We start from the raw sequence: 16,354 nt of genomic DNA on the forward strand, positions 1-16,354 counted from the left end.
TCGTACTCAAATTAATACCTAGATAATCTAATATATATTAATATGTGTAGATGATGACTCCTTGTTACCAATTGTGTATTTGTAACATTTGATTAAAATGGTTGCTACGTTTTAAAAAAATTGCAATGATAACCAGGTCACAGGCAGGGAAACTTTTTTTTTTTGCGGGTCAGGCAGGGAAACTTAGTGTTGAACAACTATTAATTATGGTGAATTTTCATCGTTTGTAATGGAGTATATATCATTTTGTAGAATTGAAGATTGGTTTTTAGATCTGTGCCTGGTTGTTTTGATATGTTATTGAAAAGCCAAAATATATGCATAAAAAAAAACACACATGCATATAGTCGGGGGATTTGCACATTTGCCACACTTTTTTTCGCACTTTGCATATTTGCCACACCATGTGTCACTGACATGTGGTGGTCATAGGGCAAATATGCAATAAAAAATGTAAAGTGTGGCAAATGTGCAAATATTCCGCATATAGTCATGGCAGATGGACTAGTTATTTTTCTGTGTGAGAGAGTAGATGTAATTTACGTAGATTCAACAAGCTAGCAGCTCCTTCACATGCCTTGCTTGATCGAGTCATCTTAATGGTGTAGCTACCACATTGATCAAACCGAGGAGTCGAGGAGTAATTTCGAACAGATGACTCTCCAATCTCCAGCCAATTAATCGCGTTGAAATTTGAGAAAAATAGAATCGTGTTGAATTCAGCCCACCCCGAGCGGCGAGCGCTCCGTCTCCTGCCACTGAGATCACGCGAACCTCCTCGACTTCGGCCATGGCTCCCGAAGATCCAGCGGCCTGAGGCTTAGCCTCATCACATTCCCATTCCGTGTGCCACCCACCCCAATCCCCTTCCTCGCGCGACCCCCTCCTCTCCCCAATCCAAGCTCTTACCTCGCTGCGGCCCTGACCAGCAAAGGGCGGCCGACGGCAAGCCTTCCAAGCGGCAAAGGACGACTACCGAGATCTTCAAGGCATGCCATCATCTTCCCCCACCTACTGCTCTTGCAGGAACCCCTAGCATCGGGCCTGCCGGCCGGCCTCGCGTCACTGCGGTTGTGTGTGCGTGGGGGGAAGACAATCGATGGTGAAGGTGCAGTCATGGAGGAACTCGTGGCGGCGAGGCGGAAGTTGGCGCTGTCCATGGAGTCGTTCAAGACCACGATTGACGAATCCCAGAGTTTTCTCAGGGAACTCGTCAACAGCTACACCAAAGGCATACGAGGGGCGACGCCCGCCAAGTTGATGTTGTTTGGCTTTGGCCTCGACATTGGCGACGTTGAGGTTGTGGCCGCATCTCTGCCGCCGAGCCTCACATCCACGACCATCCTGGTTCTTGCTGGGGTCTTGATCACCGCCCTCAAGCCGGAAGCGTTGACGCCCACCACCTGTTCGACACAGGTCCTGGCCAGCATCGTCAATGCCATGAGTGCCAAGCTGAACCACTGTACAGTTCCTGCACTCACGTCAAGTGGCATACAAGAGGTTGTGAACCCATGGGTGCAAGATAAGGCATCACTCATTCTTGCACATGAGGTGCTCGGGGAAATCTTCGTGCAGACCGGCACTGCTGTTATTGTTGCTAGAAGCATTGGCGACTCAGCAACACGAACCAGACGTGAACCAGTCCAGGTCCAGCTGCACAAAGGCATCAACTACAACCATGTTCGTGACTGTCCGTGACTATGGGTGAGCACAACCTCGTCTACATCATTGTGTGCATGGTATTCCTTGACTGTTGGTGTGTCACCGTACCCTCTGGATAAGCCCGGACTACTGCTGGACCGCCCGCCACCATGGCCTCCATGGATGACCTTGTCCATGTACTACACGATGCATGGAAACTTGTAAACTTGTAATTGCACATTTTGAAACCCTTTAAAATTACTAGTGAAAAAACTTGTTATTACTTGTTCGATGAGCTAAGTGATCATTCATGTTAAGACATTTATTCTTGTATGTGAAAATTTGAGAACGTTAAGTTATGAATTGCTAAATATTTGAAACATTTTCACTTTCAGAACCATGCTTGTACATGAAAAGTGGCCAATTGTTAAATATGTGTTCAGCATCATAGCTGGAGAAAATGGAGGGTGTGTCTGCTCCTTCCCCGCCTTCTGCTTGATGACGGTGTTGTGATCATAACTGCAGCTGCACCATGTGGTACTTGTCTCCTGCTCCCCACTCTTGTGTTTTTGATGTACCAATTTATCAAGTGTATGATTTAGTTTGTTATGTTTTCAGATGTACTGCATGCAACAATGATTTTTTGCCTTGAGTAATAGTACTGGCAAGTTATCTGAAACTAGCATTACTTGTTTGTGTTTTCTGTAAGTATTTGTGTTCTACTGTAATCTTCTTGGCATAGCTTGGCTCTCTGAAATAACATAAACCTGAACACTTTATTTTGATATGAATGTCTCTACCAATTTATTCTCAGGGGATGTCATGTATAAAGGCAGGTTCTTCTCCTAACCTCTCTTTCTCATTTCTTGATTTTGCAGGAAGGAACGTTGTCTTGTGAGATACTAATGCCCAGGTTGTCGAGTTCGCGGATCCCATGGGAGATGTTTTAATTCATGAAGTAAGCATAATGTTGTCCCAGAGAAATGACTTCAGCGGGCGATGGAACCACGGCGTCATCCATTCTAGCTTGGTGAGATCATAAAACTAGGCCTGCTGAGTGTAAACTCAGGAGCAATCCAGTATCTATCAAGAAGGGTAAATATAAGGTGGCGCTATATTTTGTAGACCTGTGAATGGTAGCAGGGATACTAAAGGTGAGTATTTGTGATGCTTTATAAGGGGATTTTATCTAGAATAAATCTGAAAGGTTTGTTGTTCATGTAACGAAGGAATATGTCACAAAGCACTTTGCTCTTCCAAATATGAACTTCATGTGTTTGATTACCATTTCTTTTTTGCGTGTAAATATGGCATCAAGAGGGCGAATATTCTTCTTGTGATGGATAGCTAGATGTAGGCGTGTTATGAGGAATGCCCATGCCAAAATGCCATCCTCTGTGAGGGTGAATGCCTCCAGTCAATGATGTAGTCATATTTTTTCATAAACAAGTTTCTTTGCTCCATGTAGTGTCATTATTTCCAATGTCGCCGAGTTTATTTTAAGCTTCCAAACTGTTTCTACCTTGTTGATGCTTTCATATAAGTATTTATGTTAATATATGAGTCACAGTTCATTACAGATGACACATTTCATGAAATATGGATCTAAATAGTCAGGATTATGTTTATTGCAAGAGTGTGGGCGTGTACATGTAGCTAACACGGTATTGTATGCCAGTAAACAAACACTTGACAAACAAATATATTTGTTCCTAGCACCGGTGTATAACTATTCTGTCCCTGTTGGCTTAGATAATATAGTCACACACATGAGTGTTAATAAATTAAGGAACCAAGTTGACCAATAGGGTGTTTCTGGTGAAGGAAGTCAAAGAAGATCTAAACGGAGCTTGGCAGCTCCACCATGTATACCTCGTTCTGGCAGCGCTGGCCTCCTTGGGCTATTGCTACTTCCGACATCAACCTGGAGCAATAGAAGGATCTGCTGCTCCTCTCATCTGCGAGAAACTACGATGCCAGGGAATGGCTGCTAATGATTGACCCCCTTCTGCGACAAAGAGGATCAAACGTATCAACATGAAAGGCAGGTTTGCGTATTGCTGATCTTGTGCCCATTTTTCCCCTTTATCCGTGAGTGGTACAGTACGCCTTATTTATGGCTGCTATACGACCATTCCCAGTTGTAACTTGCTAATATGTCATGAAAAGGAATATGATCCACATAAGGCCCTGTTCGGTAGTAGAGTTTTTTGGGTTTTGGGGTGTCTTACCCGGCCCAATTTCAATCCACTGGAAACCCCGTCTGGGCTGTTCGGTAGGCAGGTTTCGGACGGTTTTGGCCCATTTGACCCGCCAGAAACACGTCGGGCCACGTCGGGTTGGAGGGGATTAGAAACGCTCGCCCTCACTCGCGTTTCTCGCGTGAGCGAGCGAGCGCCCGCACCTCCCCTCGCGCCGCCTCCTGCACGTCTCCTCGCGCCGCCGCCTCTCCTCGCGTCGCCGCCTCTCCTCGTGCCGTCTTCGGCGAAGATCGCTCCGTCGCCATCCAAGATCTCTCCGTCGCCGCCCAAGATCGCTCCGTCTCCGCCCAAGATCGCCGCCCAAGATCGCTCCGTCGCCACCCAAGATCGCCGCCCAAGATCGCTGCCCAAGATCACCTGCCAAGATCGCTCCGTAGCCGCCCAAGATCGATGCGTCATCCATCTTCTCCGGCCGAGCTGGAGTTCTATCCTGTAAGTCATATTCCTGTGAGATCCCGTTCTTCACCTAGGGTTACTTGATGATGAGATATACTGAGATGAGAGCTGTAGACAGTGTGTGTGTCTATTTTGTTTTGTTACCAACTGATTCAGATTCCAATCCGAGATGATGCTATGTTGATTGAATCAGATTCCAAATCCTAGATGGATCAACTGTCCTTACTGCGGGTAGTAGCTCTGTAATTAACTTTACATATAGATATGCTACAAGGATTTAAATTTTGACAGACCATTTTAAACATTAGAGATACTGTATCTTGTATGTACATGTACATGTGCACTGTTACTTGGATTATAATTGTGATTAAGATTGTCTCAAATGCGATCAAATTATTCTGAGCTGAACATTTTGAGAAAAAACAGTTGTTTCTTGATTCCTGACTTGAGAATCGCGATATATAATAACGCTACATTGCTTATCTGAAGCATGCCTGTCTGATTAACAAAAAAAAAAACAGTTGCCACTGCACCACCATAGTGAAACTCTGCTTTTGCTTTGCTATGCATACAGTAGTACCTTGTCAAAAGTGGACATCAGTTCTCAGCATCTGTAATTCTATATTCCGAACACTGTTGGTAGAAGAAAGTTGTGAAGGTTTTGGTTTTTTCTTATGGCTGCAGTTTATAGATTAACTATATCGATATTGTTGGGAAGGATGTTGATTGAAAGGGTTGGAATGTGGCGCTACTGCTTTGCATTCCCTTGTTCATCCGCTTGATATTAATAGACATGCAGCCTCAGCAACACCAAATGATATGACTGTCTGACAAATTAGCAAGCTTTGTCGCAAAAAACGGGAGACAGTTCGCAAACAACTAGTTAGATTTCTTTCTCCGTTCAGTAAACTGATCGGGCTCTTCTAATGTTTGAGTTTAGTAGCTATAAGATGATTTATCTTCAGTTACTGTCTGGTTTATACATGGTTAACTTGATCTTCTTCTTTCCAATTATCAGCAGTATATAAGATAATGGGATTTCTATCTTTACATACTATCTATTTTTGTCCTAGTAAAATTCTAAGGCATTTCATTGTTTATCGAGTATGCTTGCGGCTCATCATGGCTGCTGCATGTTTGTTGGTTTGTCTAAATTTGGACGTGTTGTCCACTGATTATTTTATATTCCTTCTACATTTTTATAGGAACCTGCAACTTTTGTTCTAGTTGGAGTGGACGAACCGCCGCCATCTTGGGACCCGGTCAGCACACCTGATTTTGGTATGTGCATTGCCTCCGTATTTTGCGACTACTTGCTGGATTTATGCAACGTCTATTACTGTCTTACGTAGTAGCTTCCTTTTCTCATTACTTGCTTGCTTTTTTATAGTCTTGAAATGAGTTCACGTGGCGTAGAACTTGTTAAGAAAAGGAAGGCTGATGAGGATGATGAGATGGTGTTTCTTATCTTTCCAGCATTGTACTTTCATCTAATGGGTAGTAGGGAAAAAACCAAACGCCATAGTTCCATCCTCTACGGCAAGAGGAGGGTTAAGGGTCTCCTAAATGGGCGCATTAAAAACTGTCGGACAGCCTTTAGGATGGAGCCACAAATATTCAGATGGTTGGCATCCTACCTTAGAAACGAGGGCTTAATATTGGACAGTAGACTCAAAGTGGAAGAGAAACTCGCCTTCTTCTTGTACATGCTATCCCATAACGCATCATTTGAAGATCTTCAAGTTGACTTTCAGCATAGCGGGTCCACTTTCCACACCTACATAAAAGAGTTCTTCAACATCATTCCCACTTTAGCAACTCGCTTTGTGAGGCCTCCCAACATTGCTGAACCGCATCCAACGATTGCTATGGATGATCGATTCTTCCCCTACTTCCAGGTTCCATCTTATTTGACAACTTCAAAATGTCTTCTCTTACCCATTTCTTTATAATTTCGAAAAAGTCACTTCCATTCCATTTCATTGCAGAATTGCATAGGTGCAATAGATGGGTCCCATGTGCCCGTCTCTCTTACTTCCGAAAGTCAAGCACCATGGAGGAATAGGAAAGGATCCCTAAGCCAAAACGTAATGTTTGCGTGCGACTTCAACATGAATGTAACTTTTATCTCATGTGGTTGGGAGGGTTCCGCCACCGACGCGAGAGTTCTCAGCTCTGCTATGCTCAAGGGTTTCCAAGTACCACCGGGCAAATTTTATCTTGTAGATGGTGGTTATGCGAACGCCCAGTTTTTTCTTGCACCGTATCGAGGTGTTCGCTATCACTTGAAGGAGTGGGGACATGGTCACCGGCGGCCACAAAACCATAGGGAGTTGTTCAATCTTCGTCATGCAATCATGAGGAACCATGTGGAAAGGCTCTTGGGCATATTGAAGAAGCGTTTTCCTATTCTCAATGTTGCAAGCTTTCATTAATTAGAGAATCAAGTGAAGATTCCAGCTGCTGCAGCGATCATCCACAACATCATTAAAATGCATGATGGAGATGAAGACTGGTTGGACAATGAGGAGGAGGATAACATAGACCCAAGAACCTATGTAAACCTACCCAATGATGGTGACAACGTACAAGAGAACAATTTCCTTGAGAACAACATCCAAGGAAACAACCTAAGGGACCAAATTGCGTGGCAAATGTGGCTGGATTACCAGCAACAACAAGAGTAGCTAGTTGTTTGCTTAGTTGTTTGCTGTAATAATGTACCTTTCATTCTAATGAACTATTTGTAATGTTTTCCATGTAATTCCAAATGTATCTGTGGGAATAATGAACTATTCGTAATGTTTTTCATGTAATTCCAAATGTATCTGTGGGAATAATGAACTATTCGTAATGTTTACCATGTAATTCCAAATGTATCTGTGGGAATAATGAAATAGTTGTAATGTTTTCCATGTAATTCCAAATATCTCTGTGAAAATAATGAACTATTTGTAAAAGCAGATATGCCTCCAAAAGGAAATGGCGCTCCAAAAGGAAATGGTGCTCCAAAAAGACATGGCTCACCACTCTATCCGGCAGGATCTCCAAAGTACAATTTGAGTAAGGCGAAAAAACTATGTCCAAAAGGTACTTGCTAATTTCTTTGCGTTTGGTTGATGTAAATTTGTCCTAGATGGAGCTTGCTAATTACCTTTTCTCTCTGCTTAAATCCTTGATAATTTCTGGTTAGGTACTCACAGTTGATTTTCTATTTTGTACTCATTGTGTAGCTGATAAGCGAAGGGCGTCATGGAATCGTGGACTTGAGAAGGCTCTTGTGGAGCTACTCCAAGAGCACAACAATCCATACCATAGAGGCCAGAACGGGTGGAGCAGCGAAACATGGAATATGATGGTTAAATGCTTCAACTCCCGGCACAAACACGTGCAGTTCACAAAGTCTCAGATCCAAGACAAAGAAAAGGATCTCAAGAGAGACTATAGGATGTTGAGGGGTGCAAGGAAGCAGAGTGGCGTCGGGTGGGACGAGGAGAGATGCATGATACAAGCAGAGCCACACCTTTGGGATAACTTAGAAATTGTAAGTTGTTTCATTCTCACCTACTCTTGGTATAAAAATTTGGTCACAAGTTTTATCATAATGACATTCATTCACGAGATCTCTTCATTTGTCTTATTGTTGCAGTCTTTTGGCAAAAGAATCAAGAAGTTCAGGAAAAATGGATATTTCCCTCTCTATGATTTGCTTGCATCACTCTATGAAAGTAAGTTCAATCATCTTGACAATCACCTACACCGTTGCTTGGTTACTCACATCCTTTTTTATAGGTCAAATTGCAGAGGGGAACCTCAACTTTACATCTATGGCAGAGCCATCAGAGAGAGATGAGGAAATCACAACTATAGAAAGTGATGGTGAGCATGATGATGGAAGAGAGTTGGAGAAGGTGGTGCCTGTAGATGAGGATTTCCAAGTGACTTCTGAGAGAGATGAATCCACAAGTGTTGTTGGTGTTGCAAAAGAGAAGCTGAAGATTTCTAAGAAGCCCAAGCGAAGTCCTAAGAAGCCCAATCAGAGTAGTGGAGATGCTCTAGTAGGAGTGATGAAGAGATTTGTTGATATCAAAGAAAAAGAAATCAACAAGGATGATACAGTGGATTTCTCAATTACCAGATGCATGGCAGAGTTGAGAAACTTGGAAGGGGTCACAGGGGATTTGAAAGTCAAATGCTATAATATCTTCAAATGTGCAAAAAGTTGTGAGATTTTCATCAATGCTGTTGCAGAGAAAGATGGAAGTGCTCTGGCTTGGCTTAAAAGTCAGATAGGTATGCCTCTGCCTAATTAAAGGCCATAGTTTTTGCCTCTTTAATCCTTCATCATAATTCTCTACTTATTATGGCTACAATCTGTCAGTCACATTTTATTCATCATCTAATTCTTATGTCACCCTTGCTTGTGCATCCCTCCCTGATTTGTTACTAGCAATTTATTATCCTCTCTCTCCCCATGCCTTATAATTTTGAGCAGAGGTAGTACCATGTAGATATTCTTAGGACTATTTGCTAGATTTAGGGTGGTTTTCTTGAACAATATATTTTTTATAGCCTAATCATTACAAAATTTGAATTATGTGGTCCATGTAAACAATGGCACCCCAGTTCTATCATCCTGGACCCAACACCACACAGTTAACCACATGTTTGACACACAACTCTCTGTATGTTAGATATTCTTACGTTTGCATGTTTGACACATAACTCTCAATATGTTAGACATCCGGCTCCGGGCTCAGCTCCACCATTTCCGGCGGCGGCTGCCTCGATCCCTGATTTGTGTAGATATTCTTACATTTGCATGTACAACCTGGTACTCTTCCATAGAACAAGTAGACAATATATTTGAAACTAGCATTTCGAATTTTCAGTTAGATTGCAGTTGTTACTAGTGGTGCACATCACTGAACGGTTCTTGGTTGGTCGCACGATTTCCTTCTAACCTACATTGGCAAATGCTAATCTGCAGAACTAACGATTTTAAGAGCTACAGTACTGATTCTTGTTAACAATGATGGGTCTTGGTTTCTGATTCCTGGCCGTCGTGGTAGTTGGTAGCTTGATGTTTGGAACAGCTGCCAGTAGTAGCATAATAATGCATACCTTATTTTAACTATCTACTTTTTTTGTTTTAGGAGGTTGATCGGCCGCTGGCACGGTATGGTACAAGACCATGATCTCAGGCAGAAACTACACTGAATTTGATGTCTTCTCAAAGTGTGTTGGTGTGTCGGAGTAGTTAGCTAAATTATGTTTGCACTTCATGTTCAATGTGATGTTTGTGTTGCCCATAAATCTCGTGGAGATCATCAATTCTCACCTGGTGGGCATTGTTTGTTAATTATCCTCTATTGATAGTTACATGAAACTAGTATGGGTTATAACTAGTATTTCCGATTAGTACCTCGTGGAATTTCGCGATCTGGATAATGGATATGATAGCTGTGATTATTGATCCAGGTTACAGTATATCTTTTGAAAGTTCTAGCATTGATTCATAGAAAATAAGTACTTCTCGTCAGACTGGGAGTGCATAAAAAATGTGTGCTGAGTGCTCATGAAAATGTGGTGTAAAAAAGCATTGACCTGCTCACTACGTTGATGTGAAACCTGGTGGCTATCCCCGTGTGCCGAACAGAACGAGTTGTGAAGGGTATTGGCGAGGAAGTGGTTTGGGGCTGAAGCAAGTGTTTTTGGTGGACTGGGTGTTTCCACCCAAAACCTGTGGGTTAAGACACCCCAAAACCAAAAAAAACTCCCCTGCCGAACAAGGCCTAAAGCTAGCAATTAAGCATTATGCGATAGAATATAAATTTTGTGTCATTGGAACTCAGATATTAAAAAATAAGATGTTTTTTTTACGTGAAGTGATAGTTGAACGGATGTCGTTGTAGTCACTACAAATATACTGCATTTTTGAGTAGTCATTAAGTGCAAGGGCGCATCTACTCACGAAAATGCTTGGGGTTATATTTGTATCAGCCACCTATGCTTCCACCTTCATGATTTAGCGAGTCCCTATAACATGATGGCATTACTGGCATGGTTCTATCATCATCCCGATATGCTATCATTATTGTTAACTTCCTTTGCTAGATGATATAATGCTTTTTCACAGAATCTAGTAATATTTATAAAGTAGTAATTGTATTTTGTAATGACACAATGTACCATGGTTAGGATCTGTGCAATCTAGGACTTGGGAGAGCATACAAACACTACTATTCCATTTCCCCATAAAGTCCCGAATTTCTTAATGTATGTAAAAAAAATAAATTAGTTGGTAATCCATAGCATTTTGTGTTTTCTAGTTTGATTTTGAGGGTTTGTAAAATTCATCTCGCTAATCATGTGATGGTTTTTTGGTTATACTTACAGAATGTATTGAAAGCTACACACTTAAGCCAAGTTGACTTAAGCTATCTATCTTAAATTCTATGGTCCACTATTCTTTTAGATGTGTACGAGAGTTTAATTCAGAAAGAAGGAAGCTTGGTTTCTTTCATTTAATGGGCATGCTATTTGGCATGTGATTTGTATTTCCCCCATCCATCTTCTGTGTCTTCAGTTCATGTTCATCGTATACTTGTCATGTAATAGAGCATCCTGGAGTTTGTTGGACCAACAATTGCTAAATGAAACACAAATGCTCCAGTTGGAATTTAGAGCTGCTACTGTGTTGGACTCCTGGTAGTAGCTGGAACCTTTGTACCTACTGTCTTAGCATGCTTCATTTCAAACTTTGGCTTAACCCCTGATAAATAAAAAACTTAATAACTAGTTTGATTTGTAACATAACAATTTCTTTATTGTCTTAGCTTGCCGATAGTTTCAATGGTATTTCTGAGATGTACTTGATTAAAAGCTGTGTGAGCTTGTATTCTCAATGTGTGGTAGATGTGTTCACAGCTAGATGCACTTATCTTACATGGTGCATGGAATGTGAACAGGGCGACATGTTGTTTCTGAATGATGGTGATCCGTACCTGCACCTGGAACTTACGGAACCAGAAGAGGCTGATCATCTCCACCTGTGATGCTTAGGATTGTACTGAAGCTAGGTGACACATATTCTCTTGCTTGTAGTTATTTTCATGAAACATGAATAGGTGATACTAAAGTTGATCAATTTATCTATCAAATGATCATGTCTATACCTAGCTTGGTTCATTTTAGCTCTCTCCTTGTTGTACACTTTACTCGCTTAAACAAGTAACCAGATCACTCAAACACACGGTAATCAGATCTATTACATGCTTCTAGAAATGTTTTCCTTAGTGTAATTCCTTGATCTTTTCTTATTTGACATTATAATCAATCCTCTGTTTTTTGTTTTGGTAGAGCTTTGTCATAGCGTAGAGGATTTTCTTCACCAATAGTTACTTTTTTAGTTGTTGGCCATTGGATTACATGAATGTTATTGATGTCGAGGGAGCAACCAATTTTTAGTCGTATAATCTCAAATCTGTCTAGAGAATACGAGTTGTTGTGTTGTTCGGTAAATATATCTTCACTTTGCTACTCCTTGATGAGCATCTATCATATTCAATTGCGACCTTTCTCAATAAATTAATCAATGTTTTCTTGTTCTCTGTGTCCTGTGCTTAAATTTCTCATGAGGTATGTGGTATGGTATTGTCACAAAATCTTTTGATGCACAAGAATATATCTACTGTGCTATCTAGGAAAGTATAGATTGAAATTTTGTTTCCTTTAATTGTGTGGGATTGGTTTAGAACAATGTAACATACACTTTGTCATGAGAATAGAGCTTTCTGCGTTGCAGAATATGTGTGCACATTATCATCCAGTTGTTTATTGTGCTTCTTGTTGATTATTTTTTTGGTTGACGTTCAGAGCAGCTTGTTATTCGATTTATTTTGTCATGTTACCATAAGGGTAGTCTCTTTCTACTGCTCGGAAATTGTCTTTCTGCTAAATTAGCAGCTTCATAGATTCAAGTTTTGTTCTGTTCATGTGCTCATTGGTTCCTTCCCGTGTCTGCAATTATACCTGCGGTAGTCTCTTTGAACCAATGAACTAATGGCCCCTATTTGGACCATGATGATGAGTTAGTTACTAAGAATTTGACAGGTAGTCTAGGCTATTAGTGGTCCTGGTGGTAGTATTTAGTACCGGTAAGCCTAAACTTGTTTTTATGTTGTTTTAAATATGACTGGTTGGTATTGTGTGGTCCTGTTATTTGATTGAAGCATGACAGTGTAATTTCCATCCTAGTGCTGCATTGTTTGTATATTTCCCGTGTCTACTACTACTTACATGGAAGTATCGTGCTTAGAAGTGAATGTATTACTTTATAAAATACCTATCAGTATGTAGTTACCGCTATAGAGTTGTGTATGTATAGAGCTTGCTATTGTAGTCTACATTGTTCCACTTGAAAACATATATACTTTGTTTACAGTGATCTGACCTTGTGTGCATGGAATTCTTTTGAAAGTGATGAGTAACCCTATCAATGGGACTTGCTCTGTTTCTGGTACTTTTTTCGAGAAGACGCAAATGACCTTTGCGTCTTATTTCATTGAAAAGATAGGGTTTTTACAATATCCTAGGAGGTGGGATACAAGGAGTCTAAGAGAGTTCTAATGGACGTCCCATGTCATCAGCAGGGCATATCGAAGGCCTAAGGCACCGGCTTTAGCCCAAAGGGATGCTTCTTCCTTGATCTTGATCATCAGGTTATTGACAAAGGGGGGAGTGCCCTCAAACACACTCTCATTTTGGTGTTTCTAGAGCATCCAAGGCATTAGCAGTGCCATCGACCCAAGACCCTTGCAGAGGTGTTTGGGCGTTGCAAGATTTGCACTCGATAGCTAGGTGAAGGTGGATTCGTCGGTGCCCTGTGGCGTGCGGCAAGATAGGTGCAGCCAGGCCAAAGCATCATACCATATTTTCTTGGTGAATGGGCATTTGATGAGCAAGTGGCGCATGGTTTTAGGCGCTTGGTCACATAGTAGGCATCGAGGATGGTGTTGCATGCCTCTTCTAGCAAGCCTGTAGGTTGTTTAACAGTGGTCTTGGAAGGCAAGCCAGTAGAGGAATTTGACGCGTGGGGCGCCCAGGTCTTTCAGATGTGTTCCCAAGCCGGGCAAGTCATTGAGCCTTGGAATGTGGCGAGGTGGGCGGAGCGAGCGGAGTAGCTGCCATTAGATGTCCATTTCCCGATTAGCTTGTGTGCGGGGCGCTGGTTGGCCGTGCACCCTCGATTTTGTGACAGGGCATCAGGTACTGTCCAATCTTGCGCAGGCAAAGGACGTCGTGAACGTCGCGAGCCCAGTTGTGCCCGAGCAGGCCATCTGTTTCTGGTACTATTGGTGTCAAAACGCATGTTGTTATTCATCTGACGCACCTCATGTTTGTGGCAATTTAGATTTGAGATTAGGAATAGACTTTTTACCTATAAGGAGCTTTTTGAGTTCTTTACCTATATGTAATGGAAATCAGCTGTTAGCCTTTTATTCAGTTTCTATGTAGTCTGTTCCGTAAGTTTCTTGATTCTCAAATATTAACTGAACAAATTGGGCATTGCTATAGTGTGAAGCTGATATGTACTAGATCCAATTGTCAAGGTTGGGTTGCCTTTTTGTGCTTCAACACAATGCTGCATAAGATGAATTCGATCTGCATAATTGATGCCTCTGTTGCTGCCCTAAAACTGTTGCCTAACTGTTGCCGTGGAAATCGTTTCTAGTAATATCAATTTCTTGTCTTAATGGGAATTTCATACTCACTTGTACTTGTGATATTTCGGAGGTTAATCTGTTTTTGTTTGTTGTCGTTATGGACGAGCTGAGCTTCTTCAACCTGTGGTAGTCGCTGGAGTACATGGAGCGGCAGTTGGGTGTTTTGGCATTAGGGAAGGGGGGAGTTGTAGCTGATACTGATGCAGCAGCAACAACACAGAAGAAGTGGTGTTGTAGCTCGCCTCTTCTTCGACTCCATGGTTTAGGTGAGTATCTACTTCTCCCCTTGTCTCCTCTACATGCTCTATGATAGTGCATACTTATACTGGCTTAGGAAATGTTGATTAAACGGTACGCCTAGGCTGGCATGCCTAGTATTGATTGTTGTGGTCGATAACATCATTTAGGCTTATTATGGTAGCTACAGGCTCTCTTGGTTATGGATATAATGGCTAGTATGTGTTAACTATTGGCTTGCTATGATTGAGTCTATAATATTAGGTTTGTGATCTGCAGTTGCTGGTTATTAGCATAATTTCTCTTTTTTATTTGCCAAATTAAGAGGCCATGATGGCCTTCACTGCTTGAAATTATTAGTGTTTTATTTGTCAGTGATACTATACACTACTTACACAACATCAACAATACTCATTGTTAGTCATGATATGCTAACAAATGACAGCAAAATGTATCCCTTTGAATTTAGCATGCAGGTACTTGCAGTTTCTTGCCATGCATTTTCCGTTGCTCCTTTTGTCGCAAGGATCATGTTTGGTCTAGAAGGCTAAAATTATTTTAGCTATTAGCCGTGGTAAAATACAGAAGTTGTTGCTGTTTTCTGACTAGCTGGAAGTGCTTTCAACTTGGTGAGCTTGCGACCAATATCTATAGTGGCAGCTTATTAAACACAGTGCATTGAAGGTGGCTAATAAATTAGATGTTAATTTGTAGTTGGGTACTGGCCATGATATATAATTCTTTCATTTGTTGTATGTTGAATGAAGAATTGACTATTGATTGATTGTTTTGTGATGGATTGATAGATTCTCTGCCCCCTTTCTTCTTTTAGAATGTTCTCTAAACGATGCATGGACCAGTAGTAGAGTGGAGTGAGAATGACTTTTATATGGTCCATATGATGAACTTGTGCACCAGGCTTATTACCTGTAGTATTACCTATATGCATTTTAAGTTTTGAACTTTGTCTATCACTTGTCCGTTAGTTGTTTACAAACAAGGTTTATATGTACTAGTATCCATAGTTTCGACGGGGTTCTTTTTTTCACAACCAAAACTTCCATTCCTGATTTTTTGTTTAGCAACATAGATTCCAGCCTCATAGTTTCGTGGATAGTTTCATTGTTACCAGCACAACGTTGTAGCTTTAGGAGAGCTTAGCATGACTAATGTTTGAAGAGTATAATCAACAGTTTGCAACTAAATGATGATTTTATTTGAAAATTGAAACATATGCTCTTGGGTGTGGCGGATGGTTGCGTATCATTTATTTTCTCGTGGTGATTCCTGGATTTGCGTCTAGTAGTGCTAGTGTATAATTGTGTGAGTTGCTATATCTTGTTTTATCTATATATATTATGCCAAACTATGGTTATGATGCAACAGGTTGTAACTCCTGAGAAATGTCTGCTAAGTGGCACCTATCTTTGCATGATGGTCTTGGAGGTGCCCTCCAGTATGGTAGCTAGTTAAGTAAGTTTGGAATATTTCAATGAAGTTGTTTTCATGTAGTATAAACGTTGCGTTCTTTTGATTGATAAATAGAAGAATATATAGGGGTATCTTGATTGTTGTGTTTGATTTAGAAACTAATATTCTACGCAGAGAGAATATTATTGTTGACACTAGTTGTTGTCACTTGTTCATTTACTTAGATACTACTAATAGTTGAGTGAATTAATTTCAGCTCAACCCAGATTTTGATTTAACTTGGGCTTGACCTAAGTTTGAGTTGTTATTCAATAGCTGATTTTGGTATTTGCTATCTTGTTAGTGGTTGCACTTGTTGGAGTTGGACTTGAATGATCCAAGCGGTTATGCTCTATCTTGTCCATAGATTTCAAACTGTTTTTTTGCTAGTAATACTCCAACATCTCCTATGCAAGAATTTTTATCATTGTTGGTTACAATATTAGAATTTCACCATCATTGTATTTTTTATGTATGGTCCTATCTAATGATGGTAAACTACAGTTTGATAATAAGCCATAAATACATGTTTTTCTGTTAGTTTGATGAAGTATTAGTGATAGTAGGATAATGTAAGTTTTGACTAGCCATGCATACATGTTTTCCTGTTAGTAGCATAAA

The 16,354-nt window shown here is 40.9% G+C and overlaps 1 protein-coding gene and 1 pseudogene across 1 annotated transcript; both read left to right on the forward strand.

Moving 5' to 3' along the window:
• Window positions 1–5,500: 5,500 nt before the first annotated feature.
• Window positions 5,501–9,742, forward strand: LOC139836103 (uncharacterized). Its single transcript, XM_071826386.1, has 6 exons — window positions 5,501–5,579; window positions 7,263–7,388; window positions 7,532–7,842; window positions 7,948–8,026; window positions 8,091–8,591; window positions 9,455–9,742. The coding sequence occupies exons 2-6, from the start codon at window positions 7,265–7,267 to the stop codon at window positions 9,460–9,462; spliced, it is 1,023 nt and encodes a 340-aa protein (XP_071682487.1). The 5' UTR covers window positions 5,501–5,579; window positions 7,263–7,264; the 3' UTR covers window positions 9,463–9,742.
• On the forward strand, window positions 5,696–7,104 carry LOC127334076 (uncharacterized; annotated as a pseudogene).
• Window positions 9,743–16,354: the final 6,612 nt, after the last annotated feature.

This window comes from Lolium perenne, chromosome 2 (genome assembly GCF_019359855.2).
Source record: "Lolium perenne isolate Kyuss_39 chromosome 2, Kyuss_2.0, whole genome shotgun sequence".
Classification (NCBI taxonomy): domain Eukaryota; kingdom Viridiplantae; phylum Streptophyta; class Magnoliopsida; order Poales; family Poaceae; genus Lolium; species Lolium perenne.